The 16495-nt window shown below is 45.7% G+C and overlaps 1 protein-coding gene, 1 long non-coding RNA gene and 1 other non-coding gene across 6 annotated transcripts in view; 2 read left to right on the top strand and 1 right to left on the bottom strand.

Annotated features, from left to right (window-relative positions):
• Window positions 1-1426: 1426 nt before the first annotated feature.
• Window positions 1427-15071, bottom strand: FAM83A (family with sequence similarity 83 member A). Of its 4 annotated transcripts, none has more exons than XM_042035996.1 (6): window positions 13947-15071; window positions 13791-13845; window positions 13109-13718; window positions 10146-10313; window positions 8548-8672; window positions 1427-3578 (listed from the first exon to the last, which is right to left on the bottom strand). In XM_042035996.1, exons 3-6 carry the CDS (start codon window positions 13682-13684, stop codon window positions 3032-3034), a joined length of 1416 nt encoding a protein of 471 aa, XP_041891930.1. In that variant the 5' UTR covers window positions 13685-13718; window positions 13791-13845; window positions 13947-15071; the 3' UTR covers window positions 1427-3031. The 4 variants fall into 4 exon arrangements, with proteins under 4 accessions (XP_041891930.1, XP_041891928.1, XP_041891927.1 ...); XM_042035994.1 differs by having other exon boundaries at window positions 13804-13845; XM_042035993.1 differs by having other exon boundaries at window positions 13804-15071.
• The window catches only part of LOC121668320, a 36177-nt gene continuing 23194 nt past the window's right edge, over window positions 3513-16495 (top strand). The window contains exon 1 of the long non-coding RNA XR_006017334.1: window positions 3513-3595. This is a non-coding gene — a long non-coding RNA (uncharacterized LOC121668320). The remainder of the gene's footprint in view (window positions 3596-16495) is intronic.
• TRNAM-CAU lies at window positions 15597-15669 on the top strand. Its single transcript has one exon. It is a non-coding gene; the product is annotated as a tRNA-Met (tRNA).

The following is a 16495-nucleotide window of genomic DNA, read 5'->3' as shown; positions in this document are numbered from 1 at the left end:
TGGACTCTGCAGGGGCCCACATGGGGACTTTATTGCTCTCCAGAGTGGTCTAAGGCCTCACCTGGGCTTTGCTGGGACATGTTGGAGGCCCCTGCTCCCTTCCACAGGTCTTCCCATTCTAAAAAACTCTAAACATCCCCAAAAATCCCTTTTAATTAGAAATTCACTTCTGTAGATAATCTGAAGGTTGGTATAGGTTACATTTATTTAAGCTTTTTAGCCCCATCTAGATCATCTTCCTTCAAAATAGGACAAAATAGGAGGGCAGCACAGGAATCCAACAGGCCTCAGCAAAGCCCACATGAGATCCTGAGTCACTATGGAGGGTAATTAGTAGCCTTTGCAGGGTGTCTGCCCAGAGCTGGATGCAGCACTGCAGGTGGGGTCTCACCAGAGCAGAGCAGAGGGGCAGAATCCCCTCCCTCGCCCTGCTGCCCACAGGGCTTTGGATGCAGCCCAGGGCACATTTGGCCTTCTAGGCTGTGCATGCACAGTGACAGCTCATGTCCACTAAACCATCCACCAGTATTCCCAAGTTCTCCTCTGGGCTGCCCTCAGTCTATTCAGCCCCCACTCTGCACAGGTACTGTGGATTGCCCCAGCCCAGGTGCAGGACTTTGCACTTGACCTTGTTGAACTTCATGGGGTTCACACATGGGCCTCCAACCTGTCCAGTTCCTTCTGGACAACATCCCTTCCCTCAAGTGACTCACTTGCAGCATTCAGCTTGCCGTCATCCTCAGACTTGAGGAGGGTGCATGGTGTGGTAGCAGAGTTTATCTGAGCCCTTCCCTTGCCGCAGATGGACAGGGCAGGTCAGCACCTGCCATGGCCTTCATGACAGTTTCTGCAGCTGTCTATAGACATGCTGCCCTTTATCACTAAGTGATCATGCTTGTGGGGACCTGTTAGGATTTTTAGCATTACTCATTGCTGAAATTGTAAACTGACTGTTTTCCATCAAGACTGAAATTTCATTCACTTGATGTTCAAGTTCAGATGTTGTCTGAACCAACACAAGCTGTTTTCCTCATCCAGCTGAAATTAACTCACAGTGGTCCTTCTGGATTACTAGCTTGACCCTTACCTACTATTCATTAGCTGTGTTCTCCAAAACTTTTTTAGGCAAACTGTCTTGGCCCACAGAGATGAAAAGAGATCCTTCATGCATGGTCTGAGGAAATGAAGGTCTACAAACTTCTCCCCACATCCCCCTCTGTACCACCCCAGCTGGGCCACAACAGGATCAGTGAACTGAATCACATTTAGAAGGAAAATCTTAATTACTCTGTTAGGACACTTTAATTCAGTGCTTGTTGATTTCAGAAGAAACAAAGTATGTTTCTTCTTCATCTGGGCTTTGACTGCATGGGACGCATTCAGCTTTTGAAAGAGAAGAGAGTAAGGTGTACAGAGTAAGAGAATATGAAGAAAAAAGTATTCTCTTTTATTTGAATGGTTGCTATATTCAGATAATTAAGTAGAATTATCATAGGCATGAAAATCAAATTTCCCTTCTCCCCAAGGAATCCAAAAAATGTTGCTATGTACAGAATTTACAATTATATGCAATAGTTGATTATTATTATGGACTCCAAAATTTGGTATTACTGGTTAAAACACCCATACTGAAGCTAGAGCAGGATGTGTCCATCCTGTACCTTTCATAATGTTCTTTAAAACTTTACAGGTATGCTTCCAAAATGATTGCTCTTCCAAGGATGAGAAACCTTCTTCACCTGCATACAATTTTCATCATCCACAGTCTACATAATTAAATTGTATTCCATTTTGAGCAGGTGAGAAGTCAAGGAAAACAGGCCAAAAGTGCAAGTGTGTTTAGGGTTCTGTTTTCTGTTGCAGGCAGATGAAAGATGATACAAAGCGGGTGTGGAAAAAAAAATATGTACTGATAAATCAACAGCTGTTAGGCATCTTGGTAACTTTGGACAGAAATCCTTTGTTTCATGAATTTTCTTACTTTTGCTTACAGAAGCTTCCTTAGTTTTCATGGATTATTTGGCAGAAGGTTTTTCTGGTTTGGTTCAAGCTGCTGAACCACTGTAACTCCCTTTTTAACTAGTCCATGGGCACTACAGACACCCGGTTTATCTTTAAAAATTAGAGGCCATGAAGAACTCGGCAATGTCTCTAACTTCATGTTCAATCAGATGACCACAGAGACAACTGCAAAGATCCATGTGCAATTAAATGAATTGGAACTCAGTCCTGGTGTGTTACTAGTAGGACTTTGCTTCTTTAACTCAGCTTCATTTTCCAGTCTGAACCTTCACAGCTGCTCTGCAATAAGGAAAGTTGCCCTGAGCTGGTAGGATTGGAGGTTTGTAACCAAGTGTGCTGGGACACACCTGTGTTGCTGACGAGTGGAAGTGAACGTACTGTGAATGTAAGGTGTCTTCTGTAATGTTGGTCTCAGTCCATGTGATGGGTACCCTTCCTAATAATCCTTGGGAACAGCCATCCTTGCTGTGCAGCTCAAGCAGAGAGAGCTCTGAGACAGTGCTATGGCAGGACCTGTGCTTCCCTGCCAGCCTGAAGGGAGTCCCCCGAAACCAAGATTAAGGTTTGATGACAGAACAAAGGTAGCCTGCTGCTGCCAGCACATCTGTTTGCCACAGAAATAGCAGCATTCAGTCTCCTTATTTAAGTGCATAAAATGCATAGTAATAAACTGTGCCTTTTCCCCTTTCAGTTGCCTGGACATAAGAAAAACAGTTACTATCCTTCTGGTACACAAATATGCTGCCAGGGGCAGGTGATAGGCAGCAGCAGTTGCACTGTGAGCAGCATTATTCAGATGTGTTCTTCCTGGGATCCTGATGCACCTGAGGTTCACACATTAGCAGCCTTGGCTTTCTAATCAGGGAAAGGAAGCATCCATAAGCAACAAAACAAGAGGCTTGAAATTATCCTCATTTGTATTATACCGAATTTCTATATTCATCAGTACACAAGCGATTGCTAAACAGGTCCTCACTACATTTACTTACATTTCCAAACAAGGTGGTTATTATGCAAACAGGTTAGCTTTGTGAAGGCATCTCCAGGATGAGCTTAACCCTGTCCTGTTTGGTTCCTCTTGCCTGAGCCTTATAGGTCTGTAAATGTTCATGTTGTTATAGGGAACTGTGGAGTTTTCGGCCATGTAGTGTGGTTGATAGTAGCTAGGCTGGATGGCCTTCTGTGGAGGCGGGGGAGTGAATGAGACATAGCTGTGGAAGGAATTGACTCGGTGGAGAGGTGACTGGGGGGTGAAGTTGCTGTTGAATATGAGATTTCTTGGGGTCTGCTTGCTCTGGTGGGTGCTGCCAGCTGAGAGGCTGCTGAAGGGGTCGGAGAGGGTGTTGGCGCTTTCCTCGTCGCTGAAGGGGAGGCTGCGCGGGGGGGCCCAGCTCCTGCTGAACAGGAAGGGGAGGCTGCGCGGCGGGGACTTGGGGCCCCGCACGGGCTTGGACAGCGCGTACAGGTGCCGGAACTCCTCGTCGAACAGCTCCACGACCTGGCCCGTGAACTTGGAGAGGAGGTTGCGGTGAACCTGGCCACACAACCACGTGAAGCTGGAAGCAGAGACAAGGTAAGGGTTAGAGTTAACGCCGGCCATCAGGAACTGCAGATCCCCCGCAGGGGTGATGCGAAAGGCAAATGTGTTTTACTGCTGAAGCTTCTTGTCTAAACACAGGATGAAGATGGTGTCGCAGTTGAATTTCAGGTCAGTTCACATCAGTGCTCTCTGACTTGGATCAATCTTTGTTATTGCAGCTGCCTCTAAAACCTTCAAGAAACCTTGTAAAGTTATGCAACCCCCTAAAGCGAGCGGTGATCCAGATCCACTGCAGGGATAAATGTCAGATACAATACCCAAGGTTTGGGTGTCTGTTCCATGGAAAGGAGTTTAGACCCCTCTTTTGGGGACCTCTCTTCCATGCACAGTGCTTAAATTCAGGTCTTGCCATGTCTTATCTGCACACACATAAACTGTACCTTGTACCCAGCAGCATGCCATGCCACTTGGTAACTCTCAGCCACTCCAAGTGACTTCAAAAAGACTAGGAAAAAAGAACCATCCTTTGTTTTCATTTTTCCATAATCTTTCTGCATTGATCAAGAGGAACACATAAAACCCCAACCTTCCTGTCATGTCCCACATCACAAAAGAGCTGCCACACCTGACAAACGCTTATTTTCTTCAGAGAAAATTAAATTATAAATATTTCCTACAGCATTTCCAAAAATAAGTGTAATACTTTGCTATAAAGTAAGGGAGAAATGCCACAATAGTTTTAGTCCAGAGACACACTTTAGGATAACCCACAGCTTTTAAATTATTTTTCTTTTATGTGCTTCCCTAATCCACTCAGCAAACAGAAATTTGTGCTTTTACAAAACCACAAGCCAGCTTGATTGTGTTGTGCAGGCTGCCATGTCTGAGCAGCAGCAGCACCAATAAAATGAACACAGTTGAGAGAATGAAATGTAATTACTCCCTGAGCTGACCAAGGCTTGAGCTGTGCAGCAGAGGATATAGAGCAGCAGTGGATTTGAACCTGGGGTTATCCTATGTTGGTAAAACTCTGCCATGGTTATTCCAGCGTGACTTTATTAGCTACGCTGGATTTGCACCAGGACTGCTGAGAGCCAGATTTGGCTGCATGTGTGTGCACTTAAAATCATTTATTGTCATGTTTTGATAAAACTCCTGTGAAGCTCAGTGGGACTGACAGCCTGAGCTGATACTGAGGCAGTAAGACAGACAATTTACATCTGCTTGTCCAGAGCACTCCTAAAGAGAGTTGGGTTTGAGGTACACAGTGGTTTTATACTGTTACTTCAGGAGCAAGGGGAGGAGTGAAGAAATCAGTAGTTCAATGCCACTGGGCACCTAAAATTAAATATATACTGTACATTTTATGATTGGACATGAAAACACCCAGTAAGGTCCCAGAATACAGGTACTTCTCATCCACTGTGTTCAAATCATTCTAAATATGGACAAAACCTTGGAAACCAAGGTAAAGAGCACAGCAAGCTAACTCCCTGCTGGGTGCATAACATCTGCTCTGCCAGCTCAACATTGCCTTTATTCACTAAGAAGTGCTCTCTAAACCTTTGTATGTCCTTCATCTAACTGTTAAAGAGACAACTGGTCAAGAATAAATACAAAAATGCACACAGTTATTCTAGGATACCTACACTGAAGGTTACAAACTCATGAAAGGGCTGAGGTCTGAAGTGGCATATTTATACTTTATGCAGTAGAGATACACCTAGTTTATAAAAGAAAATTTAGACAGAAATAAAAATCAATTACGCATGTAAATGGCTTTTAAAAGCCTAACAAAACCAGAGGAAAAATCCTATTCTGCAGAATTTTGATAATTTACTCCTACATGTAACTTCCTGAAGTACCCGACGGACAAACACTAGTTTGTGGATCTCTGTAAACAGAGAAAGTTAGAACTAATGAATAGCCCAGAGAGTCTCCAGGAACTGATGGCAAATGGGTCAGCTCAAAGTTACAAGGTAAGATACTTGTGATTTTAAACAAATGATTGTGGACTTGTCGTGTAGTGCGTCACAGCAATTTACATTCTGTGCACTTTGCTGGAGAACAAAACAGAATTTGGCATAAAAGACTTAACAGGTTTTCATTGGCTTAATTCGAAGAGAAAATGCATTGTTTAGGTTTTAGGCCATGTTTTGCTCCTTAGTTTACAATTCTGAGTCCTCTTTTGGGACAGGCTCAGAGAAGTCTGTTATTGTCATCACCTGCCCAGAGGGATCATTTTTCTCCCAAGCTTTTTTGATTGAGGCCCATCAAAAGAAGAGAAAGCACAAAGAAATGATGCCTGGCTTGGGGCCAACGCTGTATCACAAATTCAGTCATCGATAGATACTTCTCAGCCATCTTTCCAGAGCTTTGTCCTATGTCCTGTTATGGAGCCTCTCATTTATGATTGTCTCAATCAAATCCCACCTCTCCTGTTCAGCGCTGGACTTGTTATTTATAAAGAGTGTCCTCTGCATTGCTGGAGCTGCAGTTTACTGGGGATGTTCTCATCCCTGTGTTTGCAGTGCTGCAGCAACACGCAGCACATCCACATGGAATCTGAAACAGAAGGCAGGACTGGGGTTTTCAGCTGGGCTCAGATTTGGGTTAACCTACATGTTAGTGTTGCCTGCTGGTGGATAACCTGTGTGGGAGAAACCTGTCCCACCTGAACTCATGCTCCTGGCAAAGCATGTCCATGTTAGTTGTTACTGACTTAGAAGAGGCCAGTGGCTTTCAGAGTAGCAGCCACGGAGATACAGCCCTGGGGTTCAAGGTCTGTGCTTTCTGCTGTTCTCATTTGGCCTTCCTTAGGAATGCTGAGTTCATGCACTATCTAATTTCAAATTCATTACAAAAACCAGAATAACAGTTATCATAGGACAAGATAGAGTGACATAGAGACAGCAAAAAGAAATACTGCATCCTAACCCCTCACCATAGACACTGGCAATAAAAATTGAGAGTAAAACTGTAACTTAAACCACTCATGCCTGCACTTCTGCTAACGTGTGTGAACAGCCTTCAGAAGCTTCTCATCTGCAGTCTGCCCCATGCAGCAGGACCACACCCACAATGACCCAAGCAGTGATTTTTTTAATGTTCTTTTAAAAAACACTCCAGAGCTGGAGATGTCACAGACTCAGGGGTGGTTCCTTTGCCTCTAATTAATTGCTGGCTTCAGTCTTTGTTATCCATTAGGCAAATATATTCTGTCCTGAAAAACTTTGTGAAACAGTGAGACAGGTCCCTTTTAGAGCAGTATGTCCTGAAGGGCTATTTTATTTCCTCAGCCTGTTCCCCCCACCACTACTACAACATCATGCAGAGCTCAGCGCTTAGGTGAAATTTGGTGTTGTATTTTAAAATCTTTGTATCAGTTTTCAGATCTACTCCGATGTGATTTCCAGCAAATGCATTGCAGAAGAGTTTGGGTCTGTTTCACTCAATATCATTCTTGTTTATACCTGAAGAGATTGGTGGATAAGATTTAGGCATAACAAAAATCTTTCAGATTAATAAAGTGAGAGCTAGCAAGAAATACCACATACTGATAGTCGGCCATAATCCATGTGAATTGCGAACTGGTGCTGAGCATGCTGAAGTTAAATATTTTTTTATAGTTTTAAATAGATTTGTTCTTCACCACCCTCTGTTTGCTTGCTGGATATGGAATTACGTAGTTTGACAAGGTTCTTGATATTAGAAGATTTTCAACAGCAGTAGAGAAAGACCGAAGTGACTGCACAGGACTTCAAGTGTTTTTAGTTTTTTTGGTATTGAAAGAGAAGTCAAAAGGAAGCTTCTTGCTCAAAGAAAATAGATTTTGTTCTGTCCTTCTGCCACACGTCCTTCACTTCTACTCTATACAAATCTGCTGTTGCATTTCAACACATCTTTGATGAGGGATTAAAAAACACCCAAAGTAACAAGAAAACAAAAGAACAGTCAATAAAAAAACCCCAGCCCTGAGTGTCCACTCATTTTTGTCTGATGGTTCATTTGGAAATGGAATGAAAAGTGGATGCCTGTCTTTGTGTACGTCTGAGCTCCTGCAGCCCAACTCCACATATTCACCTTTTCCTTCCTTACTATAGTTCTGTAATCTTCCTGGTGGCACAGTTTTATCAGACCAGAGGCATTTAAGCTTCCAAATCGTAAATTGAGATTAAGAAAAACAATCCCATCCTTTAATTTCAATAATCACCTCTTGTATTTTTGTACCTGGATTTCTAGGATACACTTGGTCATTTGTGAAACTTATCTATGTAGGCGTGATGCTTAGAAACTTCATTTATTTGATGCAAGCTCAGAGTCTCCTGAAATTCCCTGACCAGAGAATCTAGGATCTTAATTAAAAATTCAGTTGTTGAGATGCTATATCCACTACCTGAAATAATTATAGCAGCACAAACAAAACAAACAAACAAAGAAAATTTTTAAAAAGGGAAAAAATGAAGGTACAGCAGTTATACAGATATATACTGCCTACCTATTAATGAAACACAAGGAAAAACAGTAAATCTCTGAAGTATTTGTTTTACCTTTAATCACTAAATTTGTCACATGAAGAACAAATCCTCAGATAAACTGAGTGACATATGCTACATTAAGGGATCCCAAGGGAGACAGAAATGTATCATGTCTCATGATCACACCATCTGAGAACCCAAACAATGAGGAAAGCATAATATTAAGCAGTACACATTTCTACTTTTGCCCCAGGGCTGCACTGGCAAAGTTGTTTACATTAGTTTCTGAACATTTAAATTAAAACCCATGCTCCATAAAGAACTAATAGCACCTTTAAAGCAAGTTAAGTCGATTTTTGAAAAATGGCAGGTATTTGAAAACATGGGGTGGTTTTTGTTAAACTAAAGCTTCTTACCCATACAAAAATTTCCATGGCACTTTTTTGGGAAGAAGTATTAAAAATCATAGAAGAGTACCTAGACATGAACTGCAGTGGCTTATCTCACCTGTAGGATCCAGAGAGCACGTATCTCCAGTCAGATATAAGAAATTTTTCTTGTATTTGTCCTGAAAATTTCCTGCCTGATTTGGCACAGTAAACCTCTCCAGTAACACTGCGGACTGAAATATTCTGTAAATAAAAATAAAATTAAGTGTATTACGTTTCTTTTTAATTAAAAATCAGACAGGGAGGGCCCTTCCCCCCCACTGCCTTTAGCTCTTCACTGCCCCAATATCAAGTTTCTTCATGGACTCTGCTGTGATATTGGAAGGTTTGTGTCCAGAGGAAACCTAGCCAAGGTCTCTCGCCAGAGGGTCAGTTGTTTCACTGGGGATATAAACCTGCACGGACGCTCATGCAGGTGGAGCTGTGCTGCGTAACTGACCCTACCCCAGCCAAAAGGAGCGTGGGATGTGTCCATAGCTGGGAGCAGCCTGTTGCCTCCACTGACACTCCCGGCACAGTTTGCTGTAGCTGTGCGCCCTTGATTTACATTGGCTGTGGCGCGACACAGCAGGGCAAAACCTCTGCTCCTCCAATCCATCTGGGCCTGCAAGGACACATGTGCTGCTCTTCTGGAGCAGCCCAGACAAATGCTGTCCTTTGGAAACAGATGCAGGTACACGTGTGAGGGGAGATGCATGTTGGTTTGGCCCATGGGATGCTCGACACTGTCCTCATACCTGAGCCAGTGCCTTTCAGGCCCTGACTGCTGCCCACACACACACTTTGCAGAATCAAGGCCTTAGTGAATCAGTGGCACCAAGGATTTGACTTGCACATTGTGGAAGCCTATGTGCTGTAGCAGCAGACTTACAATAAATAGCACAGGCTTGTTCTTCCTTAGGAGTGAGGGTTTACAGGCATGCAAACAGTTATGAACATGCATTATAATTTCAGCTTCTTTATATATTTAGGATGGAATTCAGCTGTTGAAAAACAGGTGTCTGGTGCATGCAAGATGCCCTCAGGTCTCCTGTGTGCCCACAGCTGCTGTTCCAGAGGTCTGTGGCCTCTGCAGTATCACCCATCCCCAGGGAGATGCCACAGATGCTCTACAACATCTCAAGCAACAACTGAAATAATCCCTAGGAGGGGTTCTTTTAAAGCCAGCTCCCTCTGACAGAGATGAAGGCAGATTAAACTAACAGCCAGCTAAATTTCAGGCGGTATCTTTAAAAGAGAGCTTTAACACATTTTATCAGAAACCACCCAGCACAACCCAGCTATGGCCATGCAAAAGAGTTTTGTCCATCTCCCTGTGGCTGCCAGATCACAGCTGCTGCACAGCTATTAAACAGAAGCAGCTCTAATGCTTATGTTAGAAACTCTACTAGAAAACTTAAGCTCTGCTTTAAGACTTCGGGGCCAAGATTAGTTTCATCTGGGGACCTAATGGAAATGCCTACCTTCCTATAATATCTGTGGGAAAACGTAGGCATCTTCAAAGAGGAACTGGGTGCACTAATGCTACCTCAGGAAATCTCTTGCTCCCTTTTAATTAGAAGGTGGATTGACCCTAGCATAACCATGCTTCTAGCTCAGAATGCCTGCAGTTAGGCAGACAAATCTCAGCCTAAGAGCTTCACAGAGCCACAGTACCTTGAATAGATCCTCAGAAATTTGCAACTTGTCGCACATCTCCGAGAAAAGATCTATACTGCCATGATCCAGCAGCAGGTAGACAAAGACCATGCGCTTGTTAGCTGCCTCCAGGAGGTCACAGAGAATCTCAGTGTCTGTGAACACATCCATCACGATAGCTAACACCTTCAGAAAAAGAGCAGAGGCATTAGCAGAGTCAATTTATATAACTTAAGATTGCTATGAGGATACTGTGATGTAGTTTATTTGTTTAAAAAAGTATTCCAGTAAACACAAATATTCACGGTTATATGTGGTTATTTTTTCTGGTTTTCTCCCTAAGTGCCTGAATCACAAAATTGATGAAACACATTGCTTCATTGTTTTATTGCTCATATAAAGCCAATATAACACACAACATATAACCCAAGATGACCCATGAATTTGTAGGTGAGATTTCGGCACTAGGAAATATATTGAAACACTGATCGGAGAATAATAAGGATGTAGCTAAAATAAAAGACCATAGCCCTTGCCAAACGGCTCACTAGGTGTCACAATCCACATGTATTCAGCAAGAACCCCTGGATGATGCTTTCTCTTTTATGATTTACACCTGGACAGCCCTGGCTTTAAAGCCTCACCCTGTTGTTGATCATCAGCTCCATCTGTAACTTTTTAAAAACACTGATTTATAAACTAACTGTTACAATTTGACCACACATCCATGCTCCCCAATTCACAGCTGGCAGAACAGTGTGTAAAAGTCTCAGGACTCGGCATAAAAGCCCTGACAGCTATTTAAGTGCACAGCCTGCAGCCAGTGTGGATTAAGGGAACTGTAAATGTGATATAAAACCAGTTCCATTCTAGAAAGTGCTGTCTTGTGTGATGTCTGCTATTGCCCATGGAAGGGGTCAGTTTAGCCCAGCTGTTACCTGACATCTTCAGGAGGTGCTTGTTTCTGCACTGACTTGAGAGGGAACCTTTGATAACTGTGCTCATGGGATATTACCTTCAATCAAAACAAACTTTACAGCATCTCTCTAGATCTGTCTTACTACTTGATGCCAGCTTGCACTGCATCTTCCTCCAAAGCCTATGCCCACACCTAACAGCAAGCTTATTCCCCTTGCCACCATGAGGATATCCTACAAGACCAGGCACATCCTGTGCAGCCAGCATCCTCTTCAGGTAGCCAAACTATTTGTGGAGCCATGAGGATCCCACACCTTCCTCCAGCTGCCAAGGCCTGGTGCTTCAGAAAGAGCTTTGCCTTGGCTAGGTAAGCACAATTATGTCCAATATCTCACATCCACACTTCTGTTAACACCCAGCTCCAGACCATTCTCTCTGGTACTGCTTTTCACCACCTGTTCCCAATTTATATTTCTGCACCTTTCCTCTCTTACTTGCAGTACTTCTCATTTCTTTTGCCCAAATTTCATTTTATGATTTGCACCAGTTCCACAAATGTGTTAAGATTGTAGTATCACTTGCCAATCCCTTTCGGTTTGAGATCATCCATAAACACAGTCTTTATTCTGTTATTTAATTTTTTAGTGCATATATCAAATACTAGGCTATCCAGGATGGACCCTTACCAGATGCTAATTAATAATTGGTGCCATTGGCAAACTGTGCTCAAAAAGCAGTTGACAAATTTATACTGTTAGTGTTGCTTCAGCACACTCTTGTAATGTAAATTAGATGATTAAGAAGGTCATGTGAACCATAGGTTTATATTACATTTCCCAGTTTTTCCCCTACAAGTTATCTTCTCTTGGGACAGAAAATTGGTCTGGCTTCATATTTTACCTGATATGTATTTTATTATTCCAGAGACATTTCTTCTGTTTCTGCATCTTTCTGATGCCTCCAACTTGAAATGACTGATCTATAATTCCCCTGATGTAGTAAGCACTTGTAGGCTTTGAGAGAGCAGTTGCCACCGGGGATCCTTCTCCCCTGCCATTACGCTCTGTGTTACCAGGCCCAGCACCTGCCCTTGCAGGGAATAACAAAGCGGAAGGAATCCTCTGGCTCCAGAGGCTCAGAAGCCTGTGCTGGGCAGCACTATTACATCCTGGCTTGGCTCCTGACCATTCCTGGGTGAAACTGCTGCTGCTCTTTTGAATTTATATAAGGGCAAAACACCTGGATGATGGCAAATACAGCCCTGAAGTATCCTTTTTTTTTTTTTTCCCCAGGAAAACAAAAGAGCTGCTAGAACACACGTGACAACAGATTTCTGTCACCCCTCCAGCTGCTCAGTTTCTGGTTTCCCAGAGTGTGGGCAGCCTGGCTTTGGCTTGTGGCTGGCACCTCTGTGGCCCCCATCACCTGTATGTAGCCAGGGGTCCTCATCTGCACCTTTCCCATGTGCCAAGTTACACTGCAGAGTCTCTGTATGGACCCCACATGACATTTTAACTGATACAGGCAACATATCAGGGATGAAAGCTCTATTTTCTGAATAATTTCCTTCCTCTGGGGATGGCTGCTGACATACCAGCCATACCTGCCTTTCTTTGGCCTCCCCTTCACCCACATCTTCCACATCCCCTTGAACAACTGGGATTGTTCCATGGCTGAAAGCTCACTTAGGCTTAATTTTCATTAATGGTGCAGTGGTCTTAATAGACCAAACCATTCTTCTGGGGCTACATGAGAAGGGACAGAGCCAATCCACCCTTTCTACAGCACATTTAATCCACTGGGAGAATGGGAGGTTAGAAGAGAGAAGAGGGAATCCTTTTTTTTAAGGCACCAACATAGAAAAATGTTGGTGTGAGTTTAAAAGAAAAATAAATTAAAAAATAGCACTGCCTGTGTTCAACAGCTTCTTCACAGCCACTTTCTAGAGCAAAGCTACACTGCAGCACACAGGGCTGCCTTGGATTAAACACCATGTTCACTTGAGCTTTGTAAGAGGAAGAAGACAACCAAGTGCAGAGAGAACAGCAATTCTCTCCCCATACCTGAGTGGTCTTGTGGATGTACCGGCGTATGATGTCTCTAATGTTGCTGTTCTTCTCTGTTTGGAAATACACAGTGGCGGTGGACTTTTCCTTTAAATAGGGCTTCTCTGCTGTAATCCATGTGTGGAGCAGAGCCGGCTCACTGCAGTCAGAAATGGTGGGGAAGTAGGTCCCTGAAGGCAGTGACCCGGCATCGTTCTGCTTTGGCGCAGCTGCCCCGTCGGCAGCTGGCGACTCCTGTGCATAATAAGACTCCCTGGCGTTATCCTTGATGTACTGAGCTTCCACCGAGGAGAGGAAATCCACCTCGCCCTCTTTGCTTAGAGTTTCGAGGTAAGAGTCTGTCCCACCATCCAAGAAGGCGTCGGTGGCCAATCTTATGCTTTCGTTGTGGCTGAAATCCACTTTTGTCAACTTCGGGGACTGGTTCTTGATATCCTCCAGCCTTTTCCTTATCTTGCCCATATGTCTGGGGTGGTTCATGGCTCTTTGTCGCAGCAGCCGATCTGCTGGGCAGGCACCATGCATATGCGTGCCACAGGCAGTGCAATCGTCCTTCTTGTTTGAGGACTGCATTCTGGCATGAAATCGCCTCGGCTGAACGAATTAACTATGAATAAAAATAAAGAGATCTTATTACCACAGGCAAATTCACACTCCCTGAATTTGTCTGTACAATTACCTTCAAAACAAACCTGAAGCTTGCTTCTCAGGTGGTGGTGTACTCCGGCAACAATCTGTTTCCAGATGGGACACAAGCGCAAAGCTGATTAGATTGCTTATCTGAGAGGCACCCACCTCAGCCCCAGGGCATACGAGGGATTCGAGTCAAATTTACCACGGCTGTCGGATTCGATTGTATTTCCCTTCCTGCCGCATCCCGTGAAATATGAGTGAGGAAAGCACTCAAGCAAAAGCAGGTAGGCTCCCAAGCATCATTGCACAATCTTCAAAACAGCTTGAGGCTTCTCTGTCTTCCCATAGTATTCGTTAGGGAGAAAAAACAGCTCTGATGTTGAACTGGAACAGAGACAGTAGCCATGTCCATGGCTTCGGAACAGTAAAAAGGGTCATGGGCTCTGTTCTGCACCTACATGCTGCCAGGCAGGCTTAAAAATAGATGTGAACTTCGTCACTGTGCCCCGTACGGAGTATGTTGCTATTACCATAGCCGATTCACTCACTTACTTCTTTAAAGCTTTGTGACTACGCCATCCTATTAAAAGAAAAATACCCCTTCCCAAACATCCTGAATATTACGTGGAGGAAGGGTTGTGAGCTGGCCTCAAAGCATCAGAAATACAAACACTCATCACTTGATTGTGCACATTTAGGGTTGTTTGGTTGGTTTTTGGTTTTTTTTGTTTTTTTTTTTTCCCCAGGCTGCAGCTCCTGGAGTCACGTTGTCCCCGTGGCAGATCTTTGCTGTGTCATTAGGTGCACGGAGGCGCGGGTTGCAGCGGGGTGACAGGCCGGAGCCCGGGGGCAGCCGGGCTGGTCTGACCGAGGAGCGGCGGGCGGGAGCCCATTCCTGTGTGCGTGCCTGGCTGCAGCGCCACATGTGACACACTTCCCTCACGCGGGCTGGGCTGGCCCTCGCCCCGGCAGCTCGGTGTCCACGCAGCCCTGTGCCACGGCTGCAGAGGGGAGCGCGGGATCGAGGGGATGTGCCGGCCGCGGCTCTTGGCAGGGGTGAGGGCTGCTGAGGCCGTGTGTGGGCAGGGAAAGGGTCCCGCCGCCCTGCCCTCGGGAGCACGGCTGCCTTCAGGGACGCACAGGGACGGCTTTTCAGGGCGGCCTCACAGATTCTGGGTCTATGCCAGGTGCCTTATGTGGTGGGGAAAAAAAAAAAATTACACGTAAGGATGAGACAATATGTACGAAAAGAGAGAAGGGTACGAAATGGCTCGGATATTAATCCCGGAGCGACGGGGGGCAGGACACACCCACGTGGGGCCGAGGAGGGGCGGTGGCGGGGCCGTCCTGAGCTCCTGGGGTGATTTTAAAATCTACACCGTCCCTCCCTCCGCCCCCAACATCCGCCCGCAGCTGCCAGACGCGGCCGAAAGTCACTAATTATCTCCTGACCTGTTCTGCGCAATTAGGCCGAAAATTATGCCATCTAATTACCCTGACATGCAGGACTGTGCCCCGCCAACGCCGATCGGGGCCAGGGACGGCCCTCCCCGCCTCGGCCAGGTTCTCTCATGGTCACCCATGTGAGCTCAGGGTCACTCTGGTCCCCCACATGGTCACGGCGGGGCTTCTCACAGGTTATCCCGTGGGGCCTCACACTGTCACCCTAGCGAAGCCCCGCTGTCATCCTGCGGTCCCACATGATCACGCCGAGCCCCCGCGCGGCCAGCACAGGATCCCGCCCGGTGTGGGCAGAGGAGAGGCCGGGCCGCGCTGCGTCCGCTCTCGGCCCCGGCGGGGAGCGAGGCCGTGGGCAGCATCGAGAGCCCAAACGAGAAAGTCTTGTGCAGCCGCCTCGTTAGCGCAGTAGGTAGCGCGTCAGTCTCATAATCTGAAGGTCGTGAGTTCGATCCTCACACGGGGCAAAGGCGGGCAGCGCTTTTTTTGGTCGCGGCCGCCTCCCCCGCGCTTTTGCAGCGACAAACCCGCACGACGCCGCGCTCGGAGGCCGCCGGTCACTTCCACGTCGTGCCTGTCGTGACTTCCGAAGTGGCAGCTCCAGGTCAAGGGCCTGTCTGTCCCGGTGCTGGGCCCACGGGAAGAACTTCCGCGACTGTTCTACCTTTTGGCAGACGGTTTTCAGCCTCCGAGCCCGTACGGGGGTGGGGGATGGGGAAGTGGCTCCTGCGGTGGGCAGTAGGCACACCCGGGGTCAGGCTGGGCACACCCGGGGTCGGGCAGGGCCCAGGAGCTGCGGTGGGGACACGGCAGGACCCCGGCCCCGCGTGCCACAAACACTCCAGTTTATGCACATTTACAGCTTCAGCGTTTTTACAAACCATAATCACATACACATATGGCCCAAGGTGCAGGCCAAAACCTCAGCGGGTTTATTATTTCCCTTTAAGTATAGAAATAATCATATGTAAACTTCAAGACAATCACCAGAAAAAGGCAATTTTTCTCATCTACTCCCTCTGCCTCCAAGATGATCGTGGCCTGTTGCATTTTTCTCCCTTTGAAAATGAATGATGCCTCTTTTCCGCACTCTGCTGAGGGCTGCAGTGAGATTTCCATGGACCCTGGCTGCTGCTAATGTGACTCTCTAGTTTCAGATGCAGAGGATGCTAAGGCAAGGATAACCAAGTACCTTTGTGCATTTAGATCTTCATGTAATTTAATGAGAAGCAGAGAGACTGTTCTCAGCCCCAGGTGACAAAAAGCTGCTGCCTGGGTCTGCCCAGTGCCAGT

Source organism: Corvus kubaryi, unplaced genomic scaffold (genome assembly GCF_017639235.1).
Source record: "Corvus kubaryi isolate FWS band 111438036 unplaced genomic scaffold, C.kubaryi_AGA036_p1.0 37385, whole genome shotgun sequence".
Classification (NCBI taxonomy): Eukaryota; Metazoa; Chordata; class Aves; order Passeriformes; family Corvidae; genus Corvus; species Corvus kubaryi.
Note: the sequence above shows the minus strand (reverse complement) of the source record. Positions and strands in the feature narration are given on the sequence as shown.